Source organism: Molothrus ater, chromosome 9 (genome assembly GCF_012460135.2).
Source record: "Molothrus ater isolate BHLD 08-10-18 breed brown headed cowbird chromosome 9, BPBGC_Mater_1.1, whole genome shotgun sequence".
NCBI lineage: Eukaryota > Metazoa > Chordata > Aves > Passeriformes > Icteridae > Molothrus > Molothrus ater.
Genome location: NC_050486.2, coordinates 17,862,277 through 17,879,369, shown reverse-complemented (window position 1 = coordinate 17,879,369; position 17,093 = coordinate 17,862,277). Strand labels below are relative to the sequence as shown.

At 37.6% G+C, this 17,093-nt stretch overlaps 1 protein-coding gene across 14 annotated transcripts in view; it reads left to right on the top strand.

Annotated features, from left to right (window-relative positions):
- The window catches only part of ADGRL2 (adhesion G protein-coupled receptor L2), a 157,672-nt gene that overhangs the window by 117,649 nt on the left and 22,930 nt on the right, over positions 1-17,093 (top strand). For all 14 annotated transcript variants that reach the window (XM_054515702.1, XM_054515703.1, XM_036387530.2 and 11 more), the window contains 10 exons: positions 3,223-3,519; positions 4,066-4,169; positions 4,993-5,178; positions 6,795-6,833; positions 9,709-9,892; positions 11,813-11,935; positions 12,200-12,405; positions 13,500-13,673; positions 14,681-14,890; positions 15,875-16,095. In XM_054515702.1, the coding sequence (XP_054371677.1) occupies positions 3,223-3,519; positions 4,066-4,169; positions 4,993-5,178; positions 6,795-6,833; positions 9,709-9,892; positions 11,813-11,935; positions 12,200-12,405; positions 13,500-13,673; positions 14,681-14,890; positions 15,875-16,095 (1,744 nt within the window). The remainder of the gene's footprint in view (positions 1-3,222; positions 3,520-4,065; positions 4,170-4,992; positions 5,179-6,794; positions 6,834-9,708; positions 9,893-11,812; positions 11,936-12,199; positions 12,406-13,499; positions 13,674-14,680; positions 14,891-15,874; positions 16,096-17,093) is intronic.

Sequence of the window (17,093 nt, the reverse complement as noted above, 5' to 3'; positions counted from 1 at the left end):
GAAAGAAACCATTCTCAGAAGTGGCACATCATTTGGGCATTACAATTAAGACAATTGTAAATCTAAGGTTAGAGTTGTATTTTGGGTGGGGATATTTGTTATTTGGCTTGGTTTAGTTTGGGTTTTTTTAACTTTTTTTATGCCTGCCTAGAATAGAAACCTCTTGGCAAGGAATACTAGATAGCTTGTGTGCCTCCTCTAAATCTGCTCTTCACTGATAGTTGGGGAAAGAAAGTTACTATTCCCCTGCTGTCCTACAGGAATTGTGTTAAGTTTTTTATAGTCATCACACTGCTAAACAGGTGTTAAGTTTTACTCCAGTGGTGTCTTCATTTTTAGTAACAGATAGGATACATAACTGTTTAAATCAGATGTTAGGAGCTGCATGAAACAAATGTAAATTACTTACATCTCAATTTGAGTCCTTGGATTTACTTTTTATTGCTTTTTTCTCTTATTCTCTTAATTTTAATGTCTGTCTTCAGCTGATAATAAGAACCTATTCTTAATAAAAAAAGAAGGCAGAAGAGGTTTCGCTTTTCTCCTCAGCATATCAAGACTAGCGAAAAAGTCAAAATAGAATCTCACAATGAAAAAGTGGCTTTTTTGGGGTTGGACAAAAACTACATAGCTTCACCCCTGCTGCTTAGAACAAGAAGTTAATAACCTTGACATGGAGTTGGTTCTTCTTCTCTGTTGCAGCCTATTAATCATCACTGCCATATCTCGTATTGGCAAAGTGCTCTGCAAGGCAGAGCCTGCAGATGCCACCACCCTCAGCTCTCAGAAGGAGACACATCAGGTGGTGGCAGCTGTCATGTGTCTTCGTGCAGCTCAGGAGAGTGGCCAAGCAGATTAAGTTCCCACATGTCATTAAAGACAAAATGACCTGCCTTCTAAAAGCTAGATATATTCCTTGAAGTGATGTGTTTAGCTGTTTCTTAGTTTTCAACCACCTTCTTTCCCAGACTTCCAGCACTGTCTGAAGTTTCTTGGTGCATTCTTACATATTCTGACTTCTTTTCTAAAATTTGATTGAAGAAAAAACTTCTGCTATGTTTTCTTTTTTTTTTTTTTTTTGCGAGAGGTGGTTTAAAGTCTTTCTCTTACAATGTGAGATTACTTATATATTTCTATGTAGTACTACCATGCTATGCAGGTCATTTTTTAATCATGGGTGATTGGCTTTGAAATTGATTTTAATGGATAGCATGAAAATTGTACTAACTAAAGTTGTGTAATGACAGCAGAATTATTTTAGCTCAGGGTGCAACACCAAATATGTTCTGAAAATTGTTACCTCACCACTGAACTTCAAAGAGTTTTATGAATTCTGACACTGATATTTTGCTTCTGAGACAAAACTGTCCTGAACATTACAGGGTTTGAGTAGTAATTACAATAATGCTAATACCCATTTTGATGTTTAAATATGTATTAATTAGCAGAGTGTATTAGGAGATGGATCGTAATAATTGGTTGTCCCCTGCATCACTCCCCATCCCCACGAGCTCCCTGTTCCCAAGGACCTGATTCAGCAGGCCTTGCCTGACACTTGTGCAAGTGATTGCAAATGCTTTTGACAAATGTTAATTGGGAAGCACTAGAAGGCTGGATGCATTGTAATCAAAAGCAAATTAGAGCAGTTTCACAAGATGTCAGGCAAGCACTTGCAGAACAGATCTGAGGGTTTCAATAGTCGCTGGCTACACCACAAGTTCAGCACAATTACCCAGGCTGAGCTCAAGCAGCCAGGAATGAGACTGAAGAGAAGACAGGCTCTGCAGAAGTTTGTGAGCAGGAGAGGGATGACAGGCACATCTTTGCCTTTAGTCTTGAAAAAACAGATCATGATGATCAACACTTCACCCTAAATTCATGTACAAATAAAAAAATAAATTAATATTCTAAACCTCTCATATAAGTGAAACATAACTGAAAAAGGGTTTTGAGAAAATTGTGATTTGCCAAACGGCTGAAATTTAATATTATGCAAGACACTAATTTACAAAAAAAAATGATGAAAAAATGAGACTGCTCTTCATTTTATTTTTTTTTTTTATGATTTAATGATTTAAAGAGAAGCTACGTTGTCCAGTAAGTCAAGAGTGCAACAGTCTAGCAGAACCAGAAAAAAAGAGAAAGAAAGAAGCCAAAAATTCTTTTCGTGAGCTTATTTGTTCTCAGCACAAGCCTCTGTACTTTTCTGCGACTGTAAAGCATTTTGAACACTAATGAATATTTGGAAATAATGATAACTGTTGCAGTTGCTTTGCTCACTTGATTTATTTCTCAATATACATGTGAAGGTGTTGCACAGCCGTTCTGGACTCCACTAGCATTAGCTTATATTATCTCTCCAAAGCCTGAAAGCCTTGGCATGGCTTGGGCTGTACCTCAGCAGCTCCAGCTGTGAGTTCCTGCTGCGGGTCAGTGGCTGGAGCAGCTGCACATCCCAAACAGCAGGGATTTGGCCTAAGCCTGTCCTGGTGTTTCACAGAAGATGAAAACTCAGTCCTTGCCACTGGCTTGTATGGATTGTGTCTTGCTACCTGCTCTATCAAAAAAAGATGTTAAGGCCCCAAATGTTCAAAGAGGAGAACGCCATGTACCTGCTAGGTGCTGCCTCTGCTTGGAGCTAATCAGGCATGCAGCTCTCTCAAGCAGCATAACTGCTGGGTAGGAAGATGTTATCATAATTATTGCCCTGGAAGCTGTGTACTGGGTGACTTGAAGTTTTGGGGTCTGTTTTTCAAAAATGGTCTCGTTAGTTACAGCCTGCTGCCTTTGTTGTTAAAGCTGGACTACATTGTTCACGGCACACTGATTCAAATGATTCTATCTATTGAGTTGTTCCTGCTGCAAATGTGATTAAGTAATCTTTAATTGCTTTGAGCATGTTTGTTATGTACTGATAATTCCCTAGTATGCCTTTCAGCTTTTAGAAATGTAACTATCAATTTTATTACAGAAGAGATTATTTGGAGAATGTGCTGAAACGTCATAACAGTATGAGCTGGGAGTAAAAAAAGAAAGAAAAACCAAAAAAAATTCAAAGTTATATCTTAAGCATCCAGAATAGCAATAAGAGTAATATTAGGATAAAGGAAAGGAGACGCCAGAGAATCCTTGAAAGCTACATAAATAGCTTTTAAATAACTTTTTTTATATATAATTCTGAAGTAATTTATTTTATTATTACTCTGTTTTTTCCCTGTGCAGTGCCTACCACAGCAGTGACAATAACTTCTTCAGCAGAGCTTTACAAAACCACAGTGTCAACCACTAGCACTACGTCACAGAGAGGTCCCATAAGCACAACATCAGCTGGAGGAACAAAGGAAGGAAGCAGAGGACCCAAACCACCACCACCCATTACCACAACCAAAATTCCTCCCGTGACAAGTTTTTTCCCTTTGCCAGAGAGATTCTGTGAACCAACTGAGGCCAGGGGGATTAGCTGGCCTCAAACACAAAGAGGAATGATGGTTGAACGCCCTTGCCCCAAAGGAACACGAGGTATTGCCTTTAAAAGATATCTTGATTTCAAGCAGACATTTCAAAAGCAATATGCAGCTCTCTCATGATGAATATTTTTTAATCTCAGGCTGTCTGTCCCATGATTTGTTTGTTACCCAGAGAGTGCAGTATCTACAGGCAACGGTCAAGTTATAATCTGCGATCGTCATTTGAGCGTAGCCACAGAATTACCTTGCGCTTGCACTTGTGTGAATCCAGGTCAAATTCTAGGGCATTGCTTGAGGACTGTTGTGAAATATGCTTACAGTTGCCTTTCTCATTATGAACTCCCCTCTGGATGAGCTCCAGGAAAAATCAAGGGCTTTTTGTTTGTTTGCAGAAAACGTCTGGTATTTTTCACTGACTTTTTTTTTATTGCTCTTTGTAATCTACATTATTTCCTTACATTTTTGTCAATTATTGTCAAGTACTGCCATTAGCAGCATTCAGAATTGAATGTTGTTTAGGAGCACAGTGTAGCAAATTTCCTGAATGCATGCAGAAAAATGGTTTCCGTTTCACTGTAGTTTTCTACATCTGTTGTAGGAACTGCCTCGTATCTCTGCGTGGTCTTGACGGGAATGTGGAACCCCAAAGGCCCTGATCTTAGCAACTGTACCTCACACTGGGTAAATCAACTGGCTCAGAAGGTTGGTTGAAACCTTTTAATCTGTGTACACTGGTGAATAAGGATTTTAACTCTGAGCATTAATACTTCGGTTTGTTGAAGTTGCCTTTATTCCTCTGTGTTCATTAAAAGTAGGAGTTATGTGTACTCCATCTACAAAGCACTGGCCAACAGTTAGGCTCTTATGTGTGTTTTAGTATGCCCTCTCTAAATTCTCATGTTGAATTTGTGATTACATGTTCTCATCACTATTTAAAACAAAGTAGTTTTGCTTGTTTTCAAAAACCAAAAGCAATATTTGCTTAAGAAATCAAATACTATACAACACACAGCAAAACCTCTGATATACAGCAGGGTTTTTTTGGTCACTGTAATAAATAGATTTTTGTCTGAGTGCATTGATAACGGTATGATTAAACTGCAGAACCACTTTCTGTGTTTTCCTTCCCTACTGAGATTTACAAAGTTTATGAAAACTGGATAATTTGTTGTCAGTACAAGGCTACTTGACTTTCAAATGCCTCAAGCACTGGTATGAACAAACACATTTCTTACTGTCTGATAATGGCAGTAAAATGAAAGTGAGGATGAATAGAAGATCGAGCCCAAAAGTCCCATTCAGATTTCTGGTTTTGAAGGCTGTTAAGAACTGCTTTTGTGTGTCACGGATCTAAGAACCTTTAATCTTCTGAGATAAAGAGAACGTTATTGGTCTCAATTAGTTACAGATTTCAATGTATGTGCAAATGGTTATTTCACCACAACAAAGGTACGCAGGGAATTGGAATTAGGAGCCGCAAGCAGAACAAGGGACCCTGCTGAGATAATATAAACTGTCATTTCAGATCAGAAGTGGAGAAAATGCTGCTAGTCTGGCCAATGAACTGGCTAAACACACCAAAGGACCAGTCTTTGCTGGAGATGTTAGTTCATCAGTGAGGCTGATGGAACAGCTTGTGGACATTTTGGATGCTCAGCTTCAGGAGCTACGGCCCAGTGAAAAAGACTCCGCTGGAAGGAGTTATAACAAGGTACACACCTCCCATCACCTCCTCCTGCTGGGATAACAATTGCTCTTGGGTTTGGTATTTTTTTCCTTTCAGAAGCATTAATCTATACTTTGTTCCTGCATGTGTATAGTTCTGGAATAAGCATATGAGAGAAAACAGCAGTAAATACACAGCAGAAAGTTGTAATTACCTTCTTTAGGGAATAAGATGTAATTCACAATAGCTGACTGGTCCTAAAATACATAGCTGTGTCCCATATTAAAATCTGGAATGCATTATAACTAGTGTGAGGGAAATGAGTATTAGCTCTCAGAAATTCTGTAACAAGTCAGCATGTTTATCCAGTGATCCTTTTAACCCTGAACATGTAATAAAATCAGTGGAATTCTGCATAGGTGCAGGGTTTTATTTTAATCCAACTTCCTGCAGAATAATGGCACTTTCTTAGACTTCTAAAGACACCAACATGACTTATAATTGATCTTTATAAAAAGGCCTCACTGCACATAACTAAAACTTGAATTACTGTTTTCTCTGGAAACATGTTCCAAGAAATATTTCAGAGAAAATGTGTCTTTGTGGTTTAAATACAAATTACAGTGTTATTACTTTTCCTCTTTTTCTCAGAGGAAATGCTGTATTTCTCAGCCTCTTCCTTGCATGAGCCTAGTCAGCAAGCCACAAATGAAATATTTTTTCATCCTCCTTTAGAGAGAGAGAGATCCATGCATTTCTCTGTTATTTTGGCAATAGTTTTATTTACAGTCCCTAGATGCCCTTAAAATAGTTTTCCCAGAGACAGATCAAGTGCCCACACACAGATTTTTTCCTTTGACCTTTTCATATAAACCCCACCATTTGGGAAAAAAATATCTAGACACCTGAGTAAAGGTTGCTGTGCTGCTTTTGGCTGGGATAGAGTTAATTTTCTTTACAGTGCCTAGTATGAGGCTACATTTTGGATTTGTGCTGAAATAAATCTTTCATATCTTTGATAAAAAGATGTTTTTGTTAATGCTGAGCAGCACTTTCAGAGCATTTTCTTCTTTTCCTACTGCCGCACTGTCAAGGAATTTGGGAGTGCATGGGAATTTGGGAGGGAACACAGCTGGGACCTCTGAGGGTATTCCATACATATGATGTGACATCATACTAAGCATATAAAGCTGTGGGAATTAGGGAGAACTGGGGACTTCGAAGTTATGGAGTTTGTCTTCCCTAGTAACCATTCCATGTGATGGAGCTTGGCTTTTCTGGGAATGGCTGAACACCTGCCTACCCATGGGAAGCAGTGAATTAATTCCCTGGTTTGTTCTGTTTTGTTTTACCTATTGAATTGTGTCTATCTCAGCTCGTGGATTTTGTCAGTTTTACCCTTGTGATTCTTTCCCCAATCCTGCTGGTGAGCAAATAAGCAAGTGGCTGTGTGGTCTTTGGTTGCCATCTGGGCTTAAACCACAGCTGGGGAAAAACATTTCCTGTGTGATGTTCTTTTGTAGTCATCATGGAGAGAAACCAGATTTATGTCCAGGCTGTCATTCAAAATCAGGATTTGAAACACCAGAGTATTTTTTTTCTCTTTCTGAAGTTTTCCAGAATCTTTCTAACTTCTGATTTTCTTTTTCCTTATTAAAAAGCTCCAAAAACGAGAGAAGACGTGCAGGGCTTACCTTAAGGTATATCTCCTGTGCTGTCACCCTGCTTTCTCCCTGCTTCAGCAACCTGCCACGCTTTATCATCTTGCTGCATGATCCTATGTATTTCAGTCTTTGATAAATGTGTATTGTGCCCCATATCAACTTTACAAATGTTGGCTTTGCACAGGTATAACACTAAGAAAAAAAAAAGATCAAAGTTTATACCTCTTGTACCTTAACTTGTTCAAAACTAAAAGAGCAGAAGGGATTATTATCTGAATTGGAAGTAACATCTCTCTTGTAATAAAATTTTGGGCAGGGGTAAAAAGCTTGCAACTCAAAGAAATTAGCTCACCTTGGAATAATTTTATATCAAAGACTGTTTAGAGTTAATTTGCTTGTGAGAAAAATGTACATTATATAGCTTGCTTTGTGTGTATTCTTATGCCTAGCAAAATCACTCCTTCTTACAGTTTTAAGAATTGTTGCAATTCAGTGACTTGAGGATACAATGCAAAGACAAACATTTCTCTAACTTCACTAGTAAAATGTCTGCCACGTGTCCCATTAACCAGGCTATAGCGAAGACGTGTAACACATTGCTACCTGATTTCCAGTTCCTTTCATCAGCTGTAGAATGGTTGCCTGTAGTGCCCAGCTCCTTTGCTGCAGTACAATCTCAGTAATGCCACCTCGCCTCTATGAAGGGCAGAAAAAAGTTCTGGAGCAGACATGTCTGGCTCTGAAAGACTTTATTGCAGATTTTTTCAACATTTCTTTAAAAATACTGATTTTTACTTGTATCCTCTGAGATGAAATGTAAGAATTATTTTTGGAGAGAATTTTGAAGTACTTTATAGCATAATAAAAAAATTCTGACTCTTACTGAAAAGAGATTTCTCTGTACTGGGCACTTCTGTCTTTTATCCCAAAGCCCTGGAAGTGCATGGGAGATGTCCAGTTATACAGAAATTTGACAAAAAAGACAAAGATCTGGAGAGAAATTTACTTCTCAAGCAATAATAGTTGTAACAAGTTTTTATTAGCAAATATATTTTAATAGTGAAGGGTAATCCAGCTGATGTGGTTTGGGTAGAGTGGCTTTTTCTGCTTCCTTTTCATTAGCAGACAGGATTGTGAGAAGAGCAGTAACAAGGCTGCTCCAACAGCTGTGTCACAGGGGCTGTGGGGTTTTTCCCATCCATTTGCCTCTTTTTGAGAGGAGAAGAACTTCAGAAATATTACTGGGCAGGTGATGATTTTCCACAAGGAAAATGCAGAGTTATCCCATAATGAAGGAAAAGCGTATCGTATCAATGAGTGCATACCGTCAGGGCTGTATGGCGATACATGAGAAACCAGAGCAGAACCTTAATTTCCAACTGGTGTCATTTTCTGTAGGTCTCAAATGGGCTTCTCTGCTTAGATAAGACTAATAAACCTCTTGAAATTACAAATCAAAAGCTGACTTACACTATGCAAATGAAGCGAGTTCCCACTTTGTGACAGAGAATTCATTTGTACCTCAGATTAGAGGCTCCAATCTGTATTTCTTAGTGACTAATGAATCTGGCCTCTGCAGACCAATTTCAGTTCCACTCTAGTTAATGGCTGCAGCAGTATCAGTGCGAGCATTTTGACTATTCTCCCATTAGAGAAAGAAAAAAGGCTTTAAAGCCACTTCGAAGTATCTTCCACCTGCCAGGAAGGTCGTGGTGGCTCACAATGCAGGCAGAAAGAGGATATTAAAATGGTTAGGCTAATTAATCTTGCTCTGACAGTAGCCTTGACCAAGTTTTCCCATTTGTTTGTTTGCACAATATAGTACTCCAGACTGACATCTTTCTGTTTGTATAATGTGTTCTGTTTCCATTTCCAATGCTTTTAAATTGATCAAACAAATTATATATATGCTTAATGACACATTAGGAATAGGTAAATGGGACAGAGTAAACAGGGTGTTACAGCAGTGCCTGCTGTACTCAATGCACAGCACACTCGCTGCACAGCAACGTTATGCATTAATGTAAAAGCCTGCCTTCAATTGATTACCTGATTACTCTGATTGGATTATTTTGTAAAATAATGTAATCATGTCACTGAATTATTCTTCATCCTTATTTATTCTACCTTATATGCAGCTCAGTGAACCTTAAAGCATGATGATAGAGTTGTTACAAGTAAAACTTTTTAAAATAGCAGCCTTTATTCAGCTTTACAGTTTTGCCGTCACTGATAACAGGAACGGTCAGTGGACATCTTGTTTGCTCTATTGATTTCCTTTTCCAACTGACCTTTGTGCAGGAATGGGAGTTGGTAATCCTTCTAAGTATCTATGAACAGGTACAGAACAGGAGGGGGAGTGAGAGTGGCCAAAACTAATTTTTATCCACTGAGTCAGCTTCATTTCATGCCTCCTGTAATGAAGAAGGTCTATTTGTCATAGACAAGTAGTTTATAGTGCTATGGCTGCACTAGTGGAGCTCAGTTTCCAGAGGACAATTATTGTCATTTTAGCCTAAACTGCAGAGTGCTAATTTTGGCGTTAGCATTTTTAAATAGAAGTTATACATTTTGACATTAAGATGAAAGCTTCAGGCAAGATTTCTGGCATTTATTTTTACATTTTTCAGCACATTAATAATACCATACTTATATCTGATACAAAACAAGTCCAATTTGCATGTTTACTGCTTAGAGACCACACAATGCTAGTGGCTAGCTGCGCTTCTATTCGTGCTAATCCAACAAGCAGATGGAAAATATTTTAATGTTGAAAATAGTGTTCTTGTGCCATTAAATCACAGTAAATCATTCTGACAGTTAAGTATTATAATTGTCGCCGTATAACGTTGGGAATTTTCCCCAGCTGCCTAGGGCTTCAGACCTAATGATAGTTTTCTAATGAATGCAGGCAGTTGTGGATACAGTGGACAACTTGCTCAGGCCTGAAGCTCTGGAGTCCTGGAAGGACATGAATTCTTCAGAACAAGCCCACGCAGCCACAATGTTACTTGATACATTAGAAGAAGGGGCTTTTGTCTTGGCTGATAACCTTGTAGAACCAAGTAGAGTCTCAATGCCCACAGAAAATATTGGTAAGTAATCTTCTTTTCGAGCATAAGTTAAAGTGCTATGTATTGCTTTACACAAAAGGAGGAAAAAGTGCTCCAGATAGTGACATACTTTCTGAAGGCTGAGCTGTGCAATGTTTGATGGAAAGGTGAGTGCTCCAAAGCAGGGAAAACACACTTTTCTTGTTTGGTTCTTTGAAATTAGCCTTCTTCTTTATTGTCATTAGTACATTATAAAATGGAAAGTAGTTGATGTTACAAAGTTGATTTATCACTGAAAAATCATTAGCAGAATGCGTGGATGTGAAGAGTGCTTAAAAGGCAGAGTATGGATTTTTTTGAGGTAACTGCTTTCTGTAGAGCTGCAGAAAATACCTTTCTGTTAAATATAAACTGTTCCTAATGAATTTAAATTACTTTTTTTGCAACGTGCTGTGCCAGTTAAATATTTTAGGCACTCAGCATAGGCCAAATGTTTATATTAAACATGACTGCCTTCAGGTAAAAATGTGTTCAGTGAACTACATCTCCCATAATGCAGAATAGCTATGCTCCAGAGACTGCAAAATAGCTGGAGATAGTTGGAGCATAATTTAGAATTTAAGTGGTGACAGAGAAATGAAGGGGTTTGGTATTAGAGATGTGCAAATATTGTTGTGAGGGATGTGTTAAAGCAAAAATCATTGCTATGCATAAAATTAAAATTCCTTATTACAGAGATTAATGTAGTCTCAGGGAGGTACAAGGAACCTGAAAGTCTGCTAATATGCAGCGTACCAAGATAGAGACTTGGAATAGACTGCAGAAATGAGACTTTTCACGTTTCAGTGTCTGCATATTTGTAGCTGTAGAAGATGATTCTGCCTAGTTTTTAATTGAGTAGGAAGATACTGGGAAAGGATGGGGAAAAGTCTCACAGTCTGTTATCAAAGGAACTGCACCAGTTGTTTTGAAGGAATGTGGGTAGAATCACAGATCTGCCTTTGGATGTACACAAGCAGTTCCATGGAGATGAGTAGACACTGAATATTACTTCTTGTGATAAGCTGTCTTCATGTCATAATAACATTTCCCTGATGCCATGCAAGACTGAATTCCTAGTACACATATGTGTGTATGACTTGGAGAAAGAGAAGTGATTTCCTAATTTCATACTGCTTGTCAGTCTATCGTTCAGAGCTCTAGCTGGACTGGCTTAATATAACACAGATTTTGTCAAGCAATCGTCCACTCTCAGCTATATGATTTTACCTATCCAAGGAAATCTCGCATTCAATGGTAATCCCGCGAAAATTTCCTGATATGTGATGTGTTATAAAAGTAATACTGAAGTATGGCTGAGTAGCATCTGATTTTTCAATTTAAATGCTTTTAAGCAGAACTAATAAAATGGTTTCTTATAAATATACAGAAGTAGATGTAGGAAAACAATTGGAAATCATTTTTAGCTACATATACTGATGTAGCTAAATACGTGGCATGATTACTTAGGTATTCTTTTTATTCCTAAGAATACTTAGGTATTCTTTGCTGACTGTTTAAAAAACTCTTTATATCTAAATGAATGCTTAAAGATCTAAATTTGTCAGCAGAGGATACTGCATAGACATTGAGATCTTCAAAACTAACATTTTTTGCAACATGTGTGTGGTATCTTTACTGGATTTAACTGGATGCCTTTGTGGGCACAAATTTGAACAAGGTTTGATGTCATGATATCACTAGTAAAGTGCTGTCATTTTAGCAGTGTGCATTAGATTTAGTTAAAGAAGCTAAGTCTGTGTGATTGAAGCATGCAGTACAAATCTGCCTTACAGACAGCCAAGTGAGAAAACTAAATAAAGACTGGGGGGAAAAATTGTCGTCTGGCATATTGTAATCTGGCCAAGAGACTTTCTCTGCATTCTCCTTTTTTAACAATTTTTTTTCCTCTGGTCTGCTTAGTTTTGGATGTTGCAGTGCTTTCTACTGAGGGCCAAGTGCAGGACTTGCGATTTCCTCAGGCTGGTAAAGGAGGCAACTGGATTCAGCTCTCTGCACGAACCATGAAACAGAACAGCAGGAACGGTGAGCCTTGGGCACAGAACAGTGGAACTCCATTAACTTCTATAAAACCTACCTTACCTAGTTAAAACATCAAAACAAAACACCACAAAGCTGCTCTGCAGCTTTTTTTTTTTATGATCATGGGTACCTGGTCGTTTTTCTTCAAGTCCGTGACCTGAAAATACCTCTCGGTTTACTGATGCTTAATTGTCATTGGAGTACAGCTCGCTGTCTTTCTGTAGACCTCTGTGGAATGATGATGGGCTTTTTTTTTTTCTTTTGTAGGACTAGCCAAACTGGTTTTCATTATTTACAAAAGTTTGGGTCGTTTCCTCAGTACCGAAAATGCAACCATAAAGTTGGGCAGTGACTTGGCGGGGCAGAACAGCACGATCGCCGTCAACTCGCACGTCATCGCGGCCTCCATCAACAAGGAGTCGAGCCGGGTGTACCTGACTGATCCCGTGCACTTCACACTGGAGCACATTGATGTGAGTTATGCTAATGAGTCAGTGGGAAGGTCACAAAATCAGCAAGAGAGAAAAGCAATGCAGAAAAACAACCTTTTTTTTCCATTTGAATTTTAAATGTTGGACTAGGTCAGAGATGCGAGTTAAGTCTATGAACATAAAATTAAATGAGCCTGGTTCAGTGATTATTAGAACTTAAGTGTATTCTTAATGAAAACTAATTCAGTAATCAACATGAAAATGTAAATGACTCATTTGTTTCTAACTGAAAATTAACTCTTACCTTAGTAAAAGGGAAGAAAATAACTGTTAAGATTCTTCATGGTTTGATGTAGTAAGTTTTATTGACTCTAACTTTTTACATTAATTTTGGACCAAGTTACAGAAGCTTATACAATTTGTTCAAATTGCATTTATTCAGCAAAGAATAAAGTATGGTATCTTGATCTGTTATACATTGAATTTATGTATATTTTCATTGTGATATTTCATTTAATGTGTGTCTTTGCTCTTAAGTTTGTCCCTTTCTCTTTTCATGTCTCACATGGGGAAAATAAACAATCACTACTGTGATAGAGAAAATATGGTTAGATTTTTCCTCTCATTTGCCTGAGTTTTTTTGAATCTGGTTGGATTTCTTTTTAATCTGGTTGGGTTTTTTTTTTTCACCAAAATAGATAGGCATTGAGGAGTGAGCTTTTTATGTGATACCTAGTCACATGACTTTGGCCTGACCAAAGGTGAGAACCAAAGGAAAAAGATCCTATTTTCAAATTGTCAATTACAGAAAAAAATATCTTCGGAATAAATTTGCAGTCCTAACTTTCCAGAAAGCAAAAATAACTATAATGTATCATCCATGCATAAAAATTGTAATTGTTTGAAATGGGGTCTACAGTAATTGAGACTACACTTCAGAGTGCTTCAGACTATAAAGTCCCTTTTAAACTAGATGCCTTCCTTGTGCAACATAATCCACAGTTTTGCTGATGAAAACCTTTATTGTCCAAAACGTGCAAAGTTTAATCTAAATTACCTTTTACACATTTTAAACAATTGTTATTGCCATCTTAGTGTGTAAAATCCTCATTTTATGTTACCCTTTTGTCTCCCAGCCTGACAATTATTTCAATGCAAATTGTTCCTTCTGGAACTACTCAGAGAGGACTATGATGGGATACTGGTCAACTCAAGGCTGCAAACTGGTTGACACAAATAAAACTCATACAACGTGTGCTTGCAGTCACCTCACCAACTTTGCAATTCTTATGGCTCGTCGGGAAATTGTGGTAAGTAACGATATTTCCAGCCATCAACAGGGAACAAACTTAAAAGACTTGGCTTTAAATTTTTAGCAAGATCCAAAATTGTTGAAGTTTCTTTAGTATTTATAGCTCCTACCCACTCTTTCCAAAGTGATTTGCTTTCTGTAGCACTTTTCTTACTCATCCATAAAGTTGCAAGCAAAATAACAGGGAAGAGAAAACAAGGAAGAGCAAGTGTTTTCTACAAGCCATATTTTAAAGTTACTGACCAACCTTACAACCATTTTATAGACTCTCCCTCAGTACAGATGATGTGTCTGTTCAGACAGCTGTGCAAGCTGTTCCCTGGAAGCCCAAATGCCAGCTCTCCTTGGCAAGGAAGGTCAAGGAACTTCCATACTGGTTGTTTAAACACAGTCTTCGTAGTCAGAAATTTTGTTGTCTATTTAAAGGACTTCCTGCCTGTCAGGGGCCCAAGAGCATGCAATATTTGCGGGGATATGGGACTTCTCATTAAGCCATTGTGTTTGAAAAGTTCACTGCGAAGAACTAAAGCAAGGAATCTCCTTTAGCTAAACATGAGATTGAAGCCAGAATTACATGGGCAGCATATTCTGCATTTTGTCCTGCTTATTGTGTAAATCATTCTTTCTTCTCTGCTGTAGAGTTGCAGGTCTGTAGAAAGTCCCTGGGAAAGCTCTCCTCTCTCCTTTCATCAGAGCCTAGCGGTACCTTAAAAATGTTATGTTTCTCTGCTCCTATTTCCAACGAGTCTGCAGTGAGCCATAGAAAAAGTGAAAATGCTATCTGAGCTGGATAAAATAGTCACATTTTTCTCTCAGACCTGCTCCTCTTCTACTTACCCTGATCTTGCTCTTCTGGGAAGCTGACCTGAGACTGAGAAATTACTGAGTACATTTTGCCCATCTCATGTAATGAACAAGTAACTTTTCTGGATACCTGTGAAAATAGGTTTTTGTTTATACTCATAAAGAGTCATAATAATTTTCTCCATTCTTGGTTATTTCTAGTACAAAGATGGAGTGCACGAATTGCTCCTCACTGTCATCACCTGGGTGGGAATTGTCATCTCTCTTGTTTGCCTGGCCATCTGCATCTTCACATTCTGTTTTTTCCGTGGCCTGCAAAGTGATCGTAACACTATTCACAAGAACCTTTGTATCAACCTATTCATTGCTGAGTTCATTTTCCTAATAGGCATCGATAAGACAGAGTACAAGGTAAGTTTTCTCTCTGTGTACTGATCTTGTTCTCTGAAATGGCTGTTTGAAATGGATTTGAATTAAAACATGACAACACTGACAAGTTTTTAGCACTCCAACCCAGCAAGGCTAACATAAAAGCACAGCATGAAAATAAGATAGATATATTCACACATAGTATTTACGTCCATCCCAAAATATGCTTTTTATTTTCAGTTGAGAAACACTGGCTATTAACAAAGTGGGTGGTTAGACTTTTGAAACAGGAGATGAAATTGAATGTTGACTATTAGGAACATAAATACCTTTTCTATATATATTCAAATGTCTTAACAGGTATTGACTACATTTTTATATATATTAGTACAAAGTCTATTCTATATATATATACATTTTTTCCATTTCAAATTCAAGCAGGTATTTTGGTAGTATTGGTAAAATTAATTCTGAAATCATTCATTTAGTTGAAACTAATAATCTAGCATAGTTTCATCCAGAATTTGGCCAATGGGGAAAGAATTAAGACTGATTTCTGTTACAACAGTAGAAATTTCCATATTACAGCAGACCAAAATCGTGGGACAGACACTTCATAATTTTAAATGTGTAGTATCACATTATGCATAGAGAACCAACTGTTCATGTCCAGGATTATCTAAACTGTAACTCCTAAAACCATATCAGTTTCAAAATTAAAAAGTTGCTTATGAAATTAGGAAATCCACTCTGAAAATCATGACTGGGAGATGAGGGTGCAATTTCTTTGTCTTCATTCATACTGTTCAGCTAATTCACTTTCTTTAACTACTGAACACATATTAGTGTTTTCAAATGTTCAGAGTATGTTTTGAGATTCAGAGTATGTTTTGAGGGAAGATGCTCCTGAATTTGTGAAATGTTTCTAATAAAACTATCTGCAGTTCTATTGCACACTTTTCAGTTGGAGAGGTAATGATGTGAAGGTTTTGTGGTTTACATTTCCATCTCTCTCTTTCTTTGCAGATTGCATGTCCGGTTTTTGCAGGTCTCTTACACTTTTTCTTCCTGGCAGCCTTTGCCTGGATGTGTCTAGAAGGAGTGCAGCTTTATCTAATGTTAGTAGAAGTATTTGAAAGTGAATATTCTAGAAAGAAGTACTATTATGTTGCTGGCTACCTCTTCCCTGCTACAGTAGTTGGTGTCTCAGCAGCTATTGACTATAAGAGCTACGGAACAGAGAAAGCGTAAGTAATTGCAAGTGACCTGAGTGTTTTTCAAGTGAATAATTTTTTAAAGCCTATTAGCTGTCAGAGGGTCCCTGACAGACTAAAATACCATCTGAAAGCTTTATTGGTAAGAGAATGGCGATGCTGTGCACGAATTACAATCAAGTCTTTTGTAATTCTGTAGGTTCAGGGGATTTTTACTCTAGAGAGACCAATTCTAAATTATGGTCTTTCTTTTAACACAAAAGAGTGACCTGAAACAAATTGAAAAAGTAAATAACTTTTTGTACTCAGATGTATATTAAGCAAAATTTCTCAACTTAAAATATCTGACAAGCCTAACCATCCAGTTTTAAGCTAATGCTTCATTAGATCTCTTTGTTCAGCTGTCCCTCTAGCTAGCTCTCATCCTGAAGTATGACAGTACAATATTCCAACCTGTGTGTTTTATTTTGATAATATTTTATCAGGCAAGTAGAGTGAGATTAAAATTAGCCACTGTCTTTTATTTACAGAAATACAGATGCATATAGGAAGTGACAGAAGGTAGACAGGAAACATTTCTGAGGATTTGAGTTGCTGGAGGCATGAATTTGCCTTTCAGTAGTGTTTATTTTGTCCTTTGATGAAATTAGTTACAGAAGGGGAAGATATTGTTGACTACAAGAAAGCTGCTTGATGTTGCTATTGATGAAAGACAAACAAGAGAATTCAGCAGGGAACTGGTCTGCTTGAAAAATGAATTGCTAAGTGAAGTTGGCCCTAATAGGTTTATACGTCATTTAGTCTGGTATCTTATGTATTCTTTCTCCACAGTTCAACTCCCAGATGGGGCATTTTATTTATACCATATTATTATTCAGCAAAACCTGGCATCTGAGCATTTTCTGTCTCATATTCCTCAGGCATGAGCACTTAACATAGTTAAAAGTTAAAAGCAGACTTTGAAGATCACATGGGAAGGCTGCAAAAATTATTTACTGATGTTAGATTCATTAGTCCATGATAGCACCTGT